At 38.6% G+C, this 13,122-nt stretch overlaps 1 protein-coding gene across 2 annotated transcripts in view; it reads right to left on the minus strand.

Moving 5' to 3' along the window:
• LOC115219823 (pyruvate kinase PKM) overlaps positions 1-13,122 on the minus strand; it is a 43,664-nt gene that overhangs the window by 6,523 nt on the left and 24,019 nt on the right. For both annotated transcript variants that reach the window (XM_036509497.1, XM_029790104.2), the window contains exons 6-9: positions 12,411-12,562; positions 7,118-7,245; positions 3,938-4,088; positions 992-1,144 (exon numbers count right to left, since the gene is read on the minus strand). In XM_036509497.1, the coding sequence (XP_036365390.1) occupies positions 992-1,144; positions 3,938-4,088; positions 7,118-7,245; positions 12,411-12,562 (584 nt within the window). The remainder of the gene's footprint in view (positions 1-991; positions 1,145-3,937; positions 4,089-7,117; positions 7,246-12,410; positions 12,563-13,122) is intronic.

The following is a 13,122-nucleotide window of genomic DNA, read 5'->3' on the forward strand; positions in this document are numbered from 1 at the left end:
TTTTCTTAAGAGCAATAGTTGTATGGATAAAGTGAAGTGTGAAAAGTTTACCTCTTACTTTTTGCCATGTACATGTAATCGCTGCAGTATTAATAGCTGTAAGCTAATCAGACACACAGCAAAAGAAGGAAAGATAAAGTGACTGAATGGTTCTGTCAACAACACAACTGCACTACCAGAGTAGACAGTTAAAATTCTTGCAAAGATTTTGAGGATATTTGCAACTACTGTTTGATATAAATCTCTTATTTCTTTATTGTCCACAAGGGGCTAAACATAGAGGGAACAAACAAGGACAGACAAAGGGATTAAGTCGAATACATCGACCCCAGTGCACAACTGGTACTTAATTTATTGACCCCGTAAGGATGAAAGGCAAAGTCGACCTCGGCGGAATTTGAACTCAGAACATAATGGCAGACGAAATACCGCTAAGCATTTCGCCCGGCATGCTAACGTTTCTGCCAGCTCACCGCCTTGATATATATCTCTTAGTATAGCCAAGAAGAAAGAGAAATTTGCCAAGTAGATTGTTCCTCTGGTGCTTATATTAGAGAAGGAATTAATGGAATACATGAGAGTTTTAGGTTGAGGGTTTTCTTTACCAGTGCCGCCTTGACTGGCTTCCATGCCGGTGGCATGTAAAAAGCACCAACCGATCGTGGCCGTTGCCAGCCTCACCTGGCACCTGTGCCGGTGGCACGTAAAAAGCACCCACTACACTCATGGAGTGGTTGACATTAGGAAGGGCATCCAGCTGTAGAAACACTGCCAGATCAGACTGGAGCCTGGTGCAGCCTCCTGGCTTCCCAGATCTCAGTCGAACCGTCCAACCCATGCTAGCATGGAAAATGGACGTTAAACGATGATGATGATGATGATGACGATGATGTTAGCTGCATTTAGAGTTTTCAAAGGAGTAGATTAGTAGTACAATAAATTACTATCTTTTAAGCTATAAAATTATTGCAGTATAACCTTGTAGCCTTACCTGCACTAAAGTTTTGATGCTTTGTATTACATATTTTCCTTTAGCAGTTTCAGATGACAACATAACACAATCAATGCCATCTAAGACAGAATTAGCGACATCTCCTGCTTCAGCACGGGTAGGTCGAGGATGTATGGTCATACTCTCCAGCATCTGTAGGTTAAAGAAAATCAACATTTATTACAGAATCACACAATAGCTATTCATTAACTGTTATCTTCAAGTGTTAGGCAGAAGAATTGACAGTAGCATTGTAGACAAAGTCGAATAGACAGTAGTGTTGTAGGGATCTTTTCGGTTTGAACAGCAGTTTTTTCTAGCGGTGTCTTATGAAATTGTCACCCATAATTATGACCCTAAAATTGATCTATTGCATTTCAATCTGCTTTAGGGTTAGGGTTGGTTAGGGTTAGGGTTAGGGGTGGCGGGAAGGGTATCTTTTTTCTTCACAAATGTAAATAAACCCAATCTGTTTCTTAAACGAGGGACATATTCATACGGCACAGAATATTGTTTACCTCAATGGACGTCAGTGATTGGTTGAAATTGCAGAAATTGAAGAAAAAAACAACAACAAATATCTTACTAACTATAGAATTTTCTCAATAAAGCCAAGAAAAAAAGATGTTTTATAAACACATTCTACCAGTATACGAAGTTTAAAAGTGTTTAGTTACGTGGAAATTATGTTAAAAACTGCCGTTCAAACCGTAAAGATCCGTGTTGTAGACAAAGCCATGAAGGATATGAAGATGGGGAAAGTCCCCCAGCCCCTCAGGAATAACCACTGAGATGCTTAAGATGTCTGGCAGTGTGGGTTATAATCTAGTTACCTGTATAGTTAATCAGGTGGTACACAAATGAGTCATACCCAATAACTGCGGTAACAGCACCATAGTCAACTGCTACAAAGGTAAAGATGATACTTTAGATAGAACTAATTACAGAGGTAACAAATTGTTGGATCAGGTGATGAAAGTCATGGAGAGGGTCATAGCCCAACTAATTAGGGAGAGAGTTAGTCTAGATGAGCTGCAGTTTGGTTCTGTGCCAGGGAGAAGCACCATTGATGCTGTATTTCTTGTAAGGAAGCTGCAGGAAAGTACTTAGCCAAAAATAAATCTCTGTACTTGACTTTTGTTAACATGGAGAAAGCCTTTGACAGGGTCTCCTGATCTCTTATCTGATGGTCAATGCAGAAACTAGGGATAGATGAGAGGTTTGTGAGAGCTGTACAAGTCATGTACAGAGATGCAGTCAGTAAGATGAGGCAATAGCGATGAATTCAGGGTATAAGTAGGAGTTCATCAAGAATCAGTCCTCAGCCCCCTGTTGTTCATCATGGTCCTCCAGGCAATAACAGAAGAATTTAAGAAGGGTTGCACCTGGGAGTTCCTTTATGCTGATGACCTTGTTCTTAGAGCTGAATCACTACGAGAACTAAAGAAGTAATTTCAGGTGTGGAAGCAAGATCTAGAATCAAAGGGTCTTAGAGTTAACCTAGCAAAAACCAAAGTCTTAGTAAGTAGGAAAGCAGACAAATCACAAATCCCTTTATTTAGATGGATGGCCCTACCTGATCTATAGGAAAGGCATAGGTAGAAATTCCATAAGATATACCCAGTGCAAGCTATGGACACATAAGAGGTGCAGCAATATCAGAGGAAGGTTAACTGGGAAAATAGTTTTTGTGTGTGGAAGGTGCACAGGTACAATAAACACTAAAAATGTATAGAAAATAGACCCCATCAAATGTCAGGTGGGTAACCTAGAGGTAGTTGATAGCTTCTGTTATCTAGGTGACCAAGTCAGTAGTGGGGGGGGGATGCTTTGAGAGTGTAGCTGAGAGAATAAGAATAGGCTGGGCAAAGTTCAGAGAGCTCCTGCCTCTGTTGGCAACAAAGGGCCTCTGCAAAGGCAGACTGTATGATACCTGCATGTGAACAGCTATGCTACATGGCAGTGAAACATGAGCTGTGACTACCGAGGACATGCATTGGCTTGAAAGAAATGAAGTTAGCATGCTTCGCAGGATGTGCAATGTCAGTGTGTGTGTGTGACAGAGTGTCTTGAGGAAAATGTGGGCATCAGATGTGACATGCAAGAGAGATGACTGCTCTGATATGTGTATGGATGAGGACAGCTGTGTAAAGAAGTGCCAAACTCTAACTGTGGAGGGAACCTGTGGTAGAGGAAGACCCAGGAAGACATGGGAAGAGGTGGTGAAGCATTGCTTCACAGAGGCAATGACAGATCAAAACTTATATATAATATATATATATATATATATAATATATATATATATATATATATATATATATATATATATATATATAATATATATATTATATATTATATAAATATATATATTATATATACATATACATTATATACTATTGAAAAGGTTACAAGAAGCAACAAAAACTTCAGAAAAAATAAGTAAATGAGTGGAAAGTGAACCAGTGAGTGTGTTAAATAATAAGGCACTAAAAGAGAACGACTCTCCCCAGTCACAATAAAATATGCTTCAACACACAAACTCACATAAAGAATCTTGCAAACTAAATAAAGATACATATATATTTGGAGCTGTTCTTCAAATTCAAGATGGCTGGACATCATTGGGAAAGATCCCCAGAGGCTGAACATCACCTTGGAGGATGCAGAAGGGCTGCCACACTACCACCAGCAATAGAGACGAGTGGTGAATCTAGTTGGCTATACACATAATGACATCTTTGGGATCACTAATCTGGGATGACCCAATTTCCATGAAGCAAGTGCATGAAAGAAGCAAGCAAGTATAGAAGTTTTAGTAGCACAAAGCTTGATTGCTGCTGTCATAAGTATGCATGGATAGTGGTATAAATACATAATTATAAAATATTATCAGAAATATATTATCATACAGTGAAATGATTGAAGTAAATTCATAGATCTACAGACCTGGCTTGCACATGTAACAGATTTTCCGGCAATGTTAGCAAGACCAGTGATCATTTTCTGAGCTTTGAACAACTTTTCAGGTTTTATGCTAATGCCAAGATTGCCTCGAGATATAATGATTCCATCTGATACAGAGATGATATCATTGATACTGGAAAACAGAAGGAAAAAAATTAGAACTTTAGTTTAACAAAAAATAAAATTGAAAAATGCTGTTAAAAGCTATAATCAACAGTGATAAAGTGTACTGACTTATAGATGAGATTTCAATTTTGACATGAATAAAATAATAGAAAGAAAAGAACAAATGTCACAGATATAAAAATGAACATAGTATTCTAGAGATCTACCAGTGATACATTCATGCATACATGTTTGCATATGGGCATGTGGTGAAGAAGTTTGCTTTAGAACCTTGTGTCACCAACACCCACCTACCCATTATACACTTCCCAACACACACACATACCCCACTATACTTCTATATTCACATATCTTTATACCAACGTATATGTGAGTGTGTGTGCTTATATACATATATGTGACTGCGTGTGTATCATTCGCGATTTTTTTTCCTCCGTCTTCCCTTTCTTGGATCTTTCCTTTTCCTATGTTTCTGACTAAGAGCTCCACTTGAAACGTTAAACCCTCTTTCTTTCTTCCCTTTCCTGTGCGTCCAATAACACTATACTTGTTCCACGTCCTCACATTGTTGTGTTTTCTCTTTGTGTTTTTGTGTTTGGATTAGCTATATATATAATAGATCAGGATTCAAGTGAATCAGGCACTTAAATGGTAAGGCACTGTGTTGGGTCAAAAACAGAGGAATACATATATGCAGGTACTTAAGTACAGGCAGAAAGATATTCAGGTTATGTATACAATTAACTGACTGAGTATATCAATAGCCCTGAGGCTAATCAAGAAACGCACATTGTAATAAATATATGGTCCATAATATGCTTCAGATCATAGTGGATTCATACTAGTTTTTGTAAGAACTCAATTGTAACTCACAACTTGGAATAATGATCGTCAAGTTGGTCACTTTTCTGAATGATAGTATCTGGGTTACATATAAAAGCTGTATCTGAGTTGGTGAGTCCATAGCTAGTCTGTTGTCCTTGTAAGCAGGTTTGCTATTCATCAGTTGTCCTGCTGTCTCTCACTGTTTGGTCAAATACAGGCCATATCTGACCTGCAGTCCGTTACTTTTATGTCTGCAGTGAAATGGTCAGTAAGATGACCTACTATTCTGGACTACATCTAGTTGCCTCTTTCAGTCTGGGCTGCATGCTTAACAACCACTGCAATCAATGCCAATTATCTATTTCTTTATTGCCCAAAGGAGGCTAAACATAGAGAGGACAAACAAGGACAGACAAAGCGATTAATTTGATTACATCGGCCCCAGTGCCTAACTGGTACTTATTTAATTGACCCTGAAGGGATGAAAGGCAAAGTCGACCTCGGTGGAATTTGAACTCAGAACGTAACGGCAGCCGAAATACCTATTTCTTTACTACCCACAAGGGACTAAACACAGAGAGGACAAACAAGGACAGACAAACGGATTAAGTCGATTACATTGACCCCAGTGCGTAACTAGTACTTAATTTATCGACCCTGTAAGGATGAAAGGCAAAGTCGACCTCGGCGGAATTTGAACTCAGAACGTAATGGCAGCCGAAATACCGCTAGGCATTCCGACCAGCGTGCTAACGTTTCTGCCATGCCTTCTCTACTAATTCCATGCACATCCAGAATAGTTTACTTGACTGGTACCTTAATTCATTTACAAGAACAGACTGTGATCATCAAACACAAATCTAACAGTAAATACTCTCCTCTACTAAACATAGCTATCTCATGTTAAACCACACAATATATATGTTAGAGAAATTATTAAACACTTTACTAGCATAATCTGTTGTGTCTGGGGAGAGTCATTCTCTTTTAGTGCCTTATTATTTAACACACTCACTGGTAAAATTTCCACTTACTTTTTTATTTTTTATTTTCTAAAATTTTCATTGCGTGTTGCAATAAATAGTCAAGACTATTGAAAAGGTTGCAACACGCAACGAAAATTTTAGAAAATAAAAAATAAGAAATAAGTGGAAATTTTACCGGTGAGTGTGTTAAATAATAAGGCACTAAAAGAGAATGACTCTCCCCGGACACAACAGAATATGCTTCAACACACGAACTCATATAAAGAATCTTGCAAACCAAATCCAAAAACTAAATTACTAGCATAAGTTTGCTCAAAATTTTCCCCCCAAAATGCAACACACCCAGTTCAGTCATCTTTGGTCCAAAATATGTCTGTCATAAACTATAATGAATTTTAAACTTAACAAAAACAACAAATATCCAAGTTAATGAGAGAATGTCTATACAGTTGCTCAGTCTGGTAGAAATAACAGCCAAAAACCCTTCATATTACACTCAACCCTCTTAAATATCACAGTTATTGTAGTCATACATAGCTTCAAAAGCCATGTTGGCTGCAGTTGGAATACCTTTGATGGATCTTTTCGGTTTGAACGGCAGTTTTTTCTAGTGGTGTCATATGAAATTGTCACCCATAATTATGACCCTAGTATAATTATTGCATTGTCACCCATAATTATGACCCTAGTCTAATTATTGCATTTCAATCTGTTTTAGGGTTATGGTTGGGGGGAAGGGTATCTTTTTTCTTCACAAATGTAAATAAACCTAATCTGTTTCTTAAACGAGGGACATATTCATACGGCACAGAATGTTTTTTTACCTCAATGGACGTCAGTGATTGGTTGAAATTGCAGAAATTGAAGAAAAAAACAACAACAAATATCTTACTAACTATAGAATTTTCTCAATAAAGCCAAGAGAAAAAGATGTTTTATAAACACATTCTACCAGTATACGAAGTTTAAAATTTTTTAGTTGTCTAGAAATTATGTTAAAAACTACCGTTCAAACCGAAAAGATCCCCTTGATCACATTTGCTCCTTCAGTAATTCTTTCATTTGGACTTTATGTTAAAAGAGATCACAATCCACCCTTATTCTAGCTTATCATACCCCTACCTATGTATTTCTATTTATTACTAACAACCTCTGTTTACAAATAACAACAATCACAATAGACCCCTTTCATCAGTTCTGGAAAAAAAAAAGGGAGACCACATACTTCTTTACTCCTTTGTAGTTTTCAATTTTTGATATAATCTTTATAGATTTTCCTCTCTCTCTAAGAAAATCTCGTGCTAATTCGACAACTTTTCGATCACTAACGAGCGACATAAACACCATGTCTACCTGGAAAGCAAAAGACAAAAACAAACATATTACAATCAACATGTGCATCCTAACATAAGATTAGTGGGTTCTGAGAAAAATTCTGGAATTGTAAGAGTAAGGTGGTCTATAAAATTTAACAAAATTTATAAAAAAATAAAATGTTATGGATCATTTTCAAAATAATAAGTTACTATATATAATTTTTTTTTAAATGAAGAAATACTTTTCCGAGCGAGGTTGTCCATAAAATAAGGGTTCAGTGAGTTTTAGAAAATTGTATAAGGGTTGGTTCCATGGCAAAATACATTTGATAACCATTGATTTAGGACATCAGTAAGAATGTTTTGTCAAGTTGTTTTACAGAAATCAAAGCCTGGCATACTATGAAAAGTGAAATAATTTTCATTGTGAATTACAACAGGGACAATATGTTTCCTTCTTAGTGTAAACATGTGCAGGACACTATGTCATATAGTAAGTTTACACTATATATATATCATGACTTGTGAACAAGTTGTTATTCATAGGTTTCACTGAGACAGCGGCAGGTATTTAGAAGGAAAATTTGACACTTGCTGACGATACACCGAAGAGGCCAGGGAACAGAAGAAAGAAGACACGCACCCAACACCAGAGCTGAAGACACCTCCAAAAGGTGGGGCCCCGCCACATCAAAACGGTAGAGAAGTAGGGGCCGAAACCGGACGTGGTTCCTCCTGATGATGTCTTGAGCTAACTGGCTCCTATAAAGGAGCTGTTGTGGTAACAGACCACGAAACACGGTTGTAATTTATATAGTGAACTTTATTTAACAGTACTGGTTTCTAGCCAATGTTTACATTTTTCACTGATATATATTGAAACAGAAAAAAACATACACTACTGCATAACATAAAAATACATAGGTGCACAATACACACACAATGGATTTCTGCAGTCTCCTTCTACCAAAGGGGTTTTGGTAGAAAACACTTAGCCAAGGTGTTGTGTTATGGAAATGAACTGGGGTTAATGTGGTTGTGAGGCTTTATTGCTGGGGACATAAAGCTTTCTCTGAACAAACAGATGGCATAGAAGTAAGTATGTAAATATACTGGACATTACTATCTTGAGTCTCAGGAGTCACAGTGCTGGTTACTGGAGCAATTTGAAATGAAGCGTTTTATGCAAGAATATAACACACCACTCAGTCTGGGAAATGAAACAGTGATCTTGCAGTCATGAGTGCAACACCCTAACCACTAGGCCATGAGCCTTCACGTAAACAAATAAACATAAAGATCTGAAAACCATGTGATTGGGAAGCAAACTTTTGACCAGACAATCAAGCATTGGAAATCTTTACAATTTTCTTTCAGTTTTCTACGTTTTGGTACATACAAGTAAGAATGATTCACTGAGCTCTAATAATGCCAAATTATATCCAGGGTGGTCACCTCTCCACTGCATGTCACAGGACAATTTTTTAATTGGATTACGTTGTATCCCTTACATTTCTGTTTTGACTGGAATAACTTTTCTTTCTTATTTAATTAATTAAAAATTATTTTAGCTCATTAACATTATGGTATGTATTCTTTTTCAAGACACAATCAGATTTATTTAATATCCAAAAATATAGATAAAAATACAAAAAGAGGAACAAGGAAAGGAAAAGAAAGAAAAATGAAAGAAAAAAGAAAAGTGAAAGGGAAAAAACACATCAATTTAACACCGCGTGTCTTAAGTGGTTGCACACGACAAGGTTCAATGGAACCTACTGAAGCAAGCCAACACACTCATGACATTACCACAGGCGATGGAGAGGCTAAGGCATTGGAACAGCCAAACACCCTCACAGGCATCACCTGACACCTTGGTAAGGCGAGCTGCCAACAATGACAAGAATTTCACCATTAGTAGCTCAGTTCCCCCTAATGTCTCAAACGCCACCAGCTGGAAGAAATGGTTCACTGACAGGTACCAATACTTAAGGATTTTGTTCAATTCAGCTATGGAAACAGTGACCCTCCCATTTAGCACAGCATCTAGAAGAGTCACAGACTGTGGTGTCCCAGATGAGGCTCCTACTTCTTACCCAGGGACAAAAGATAAGACTATCTGGTCTCTTCCCATCACTTCTGGATAATCCAGCTGGCTCCAGGGCTTGCTTAATAATTAAGTTTAGTTCGGTGTCATCATCATCATCATTTAACGTCCGCTTTCCATGCTAGCATGGGTTGGATGATTTGACTGAAGTCTGGCGAACCAGACTCCAATCTGATCTGGCAGAGTTTCTACAGCTGGATGCCCTTCCTAACGCCAACAACTCCAAGAATGTAGTGGGTGCTTTTACATGCCACCGGCACGAGGGCCAGTTTGGTGGTACTGGCAATGGCCATGCCCAAATGGTGCTTTTTACGTGCCACCTGCACAGGAGCCAGTCCAGCGGCACTGGCGACGACCTCGCTCGAATATTTCACATGCCACCGGCACAAGTGCTAGTAAGGTGACGCAGTAACGATCACGCTCGAATGGTGTGTTTTATGTGCCATCGGTACAAAGGCCAGCTCGTTGCTCTGGCAACGATCTCACTCGTAAGGTCGTTCTGAGCAAAATGACCAGCATTTAGGTGGCAAGACAGACCATGAAGAAGTGTGGAGTGGAGAGACCTACAACAGTGACACCTCAGTGCCCCACAGACGTCAGCTCCCACTCTGAGTGATGGAGATGTGAGCTCATCTTGACTGAGTAGACCACCAATGTTGGCCACAGGCCAGAAGAATGGGAAACAAATAATCCCTTCCATTATAGGCAGAAGGCCTAAAATTCTGGGAGAGGGAGCTAATTGATACTCAACTGGTACTTATTTTATTGGTCCCAAAAGGAAGAAAGGTAAAGTCAACCGTGGCAGAATTTGAACTCAGAATGCAAAGACATGAAATGCTGCTAAGCATTTTGCCCAGTATGGTAATGATTCTGCCAGCTCCCCACCTAACAACAACAACAACAATAATAAAATAATCATCAAGAACAACAACAATATCTAATATAGGCATATGGCCTGAGATTTAGTGGAGGAAGGTAGTTGATCCTATCAACACTAATACTTGACTGGTATTTTCTTTTATTAAGGCGGCGAGCTGGCAGAAACGTTAGCATGCCGGGCGAAATGCTTAGCGGTATTTCGTCTGCCGTTACGTTCTGTGTTCAAATTCCGCCGAGGTTGACTTTGCCTTTCATCCTTTCGGGGTCGATAAATTAAGTACCAGTTACGCACTGGGGTCGATGTAATCGACTTATCCGTTTGTCTGTCCTTTCTGTGTTTAGCCCCTTGTGGGTAGTAAAGAAATAGAAATAGGTATTTCGTCTGCTGCTACGTTCTGAGTTCAAATTCCACTGAGGTCGACTTTGCCTTTCATTCTTTTGGGGTCGATAAAGTTACGCACTGGGGTCGATGTAATCGACTTAATCCGTTTGTCTGTCCTTGTTTGCCCTCTCTGTGTTTAGCCCCTTGTGGGTAGTAAAGAAATAGAAATAGGTATTTCGTCTGCTGCTACGTTCTGAGTTCAAATTCCACTGAGGTCGACTTTGCCTTTCATTCTTTTGGGGTCGATAAAGTTACGCACTGGGGTCGATGTAATCGACTTAATCCGTTTGTCTGTCCTTGTTTGCCCTCTCTGTGTTTAGCCCCTTGTGGGTAGTAAAGAAATAAGTATTTTCTTTTATCAATCCGGAAAGATGAAAGGCAAAATTAACAAAATAAAAGGCAATAATAATAGTTTGTGGCAGAAACTGTAACAGCAACAGGAATCAACCTCCCACAAAACTACTCCCCCCCCCCTCCAACTCAGTTGACAGATCTTGTTTTGTAAGTTATTTGGTGACCTCTGCTGTTGTTGTGAGCCCACAAACACCTTGTAATCAGAATACACCGGAATGACCATGTTGTAATCTTGGAGTCACAATCAAGGCATGATGGGAATCCACATGAGTAATAATAATAATATAATAATAATAATAATAATAATAATAAAAATAGGAATGATAGCGAAAGGGGCTGATTGCTACCTAACGCAGATACCAGGAAACCCCAAAATGGCAGAAATTCAAAAGATAGTGCTCATGGGAACTGCCCATATCCTACGCAAAATACTCTCTATGTAATCCCAAGGTTTAAAACAAATTTCTAATTTATTTATTAGACATTCACTAGTACAACACCAACCCCCACCCCAAATATATGGCACACTAGGCATAACAACAACATGAACTTCCAACCTGTTGTCTCTTGAGGTCTCTGGGTGAGACTTGGAGTCAACTTGTACAGACATAAAGCAAAAGTCAAACATAGAATAATAATAATAATAATAACAATAATAATAATAATAATAATAATAATATAATAATAATAATAATAATAATAATAATGTGTATATTTCTAAGACAGTGACAATGTACAGGCAACTGCCTGGTTGGATTCTGAGATCAATCAGAACATTGAAAAATAAGACCATATTGATCTTATGAATCAATATGGTTTTTTTGTCTAGGAAAAGTACTACAAAAAAAGACAGCCAGTACACTCTGTAAAGTGGTTGGCATTAGGAACAGCATCCAGCCATAATAACCATTCCAAAGCAGACACTTGAGCTTGGTACAGTCCTCTGGCTTGCCAGCTCATGTCAAACAATCTGATCTGTGACAGCATGGAAAACAGATATTAAATGATGATGATGATGATGATGATGTGTGTCTGCCTGTCTGCCTGTCTTTGTGTTTGCCCTCCACCACAGCATGACAACCAGTGTTAGTTTGTTTACATCTCTGTGGGATGTGTTGGTGGTTTGGCAAAAAGTGTACCACGCTTAAAAACAAGTACTGAGTTCGATATCCTTCTAGGATAGGTTGCAGACGGAAACAGGTAAAAGATAAAACATAAAAAGCACCATCCGATCGTGACCGTTTGCAAGCGTCGCCTGGCACCTGTGCAGGTGGCACGTAAAAAGCACCCACTACACTCACGCAGTGGTTGGCATTAGGAAGGGCATCCAGCTGTAGAAACACTGCCAGATCAGACCGGGCCTGGCGCAGCCTTCTGGCTTCCCAGACCCCAGTTGAACCGTCCAACCCATGCTAGCATGGAAAGCGGACGTTAAACGATGATGATGATGATGATGATACAAGATTAAAATGGTTTGCACCTTTTCGTCCAAAGCAAACTGCAGGTCGTTTTTATCATTGTCACTCAGTTCATACATGTCTGGCATCCCTTTCATGTGGCACGTCTGCCTGTTACCAAGAAGGCCCTCTTCAATAACTTCACAGATTAAGGTGGACTTCTGAAGCTGCAGTTCTGTTGGAAGAAAGAAAGCTTATGTAATGTTTTGGATTATCCCGTTTTACTAGGTTTTGATTACTATTTATATGAATTTATACACAACTTTGAAAGTATTTATTATGAATACTGTACAGTAAGTGTATTGTAGTAAATATAGAGAAGATACAGTAAGTGTACTCTAGTGAAAATAGAGAAGGTACAGTAAGTGTACTCTAGTGAAAATAGAGAAGGTACAGTAAGTGTACTCTAGTGAAAATAGAGAAGATACAGTAAGTGTACTCTAGTGAAAATAGAGAAGGTACAGTAAGTGTACTCTAGTGAAAATAGAGAAGATACAGTAAGTGTACTCTAGTGAAAATAGAGGAGGTACAGTAAGTGTATTCTAGTGGAAATAGAGGAGGTACAGTAAGTGTACTCTAGTGAAAATAGAGATGTACAGTAAGTGTACTCTAGTGGAAATAGAGGAGGTACAGTAAGTGTACTCTAGTGAAAATAGAGGAGGTTCAGTAAGTGTATTCTAGGGGAAATAGAAGAGGTACAGTAAGTGTATTCTAGTGAAAATAGAGGATGTACAG

Source organism: Octopus sinensis, linkage group LG15 (genome assembly GCF_006345805.1).
Source record: "Octopus sinensis linkage group LG15, ASM634580v1, whole genome shotgun sequence".
Taxonomy (NCBI): domain Eukaryota; kingdom Metazoa; phylum Mollusca; class Cephalopoda; order Octopoda; family Octopodidae; genus Octopus; species Octopus sinensis.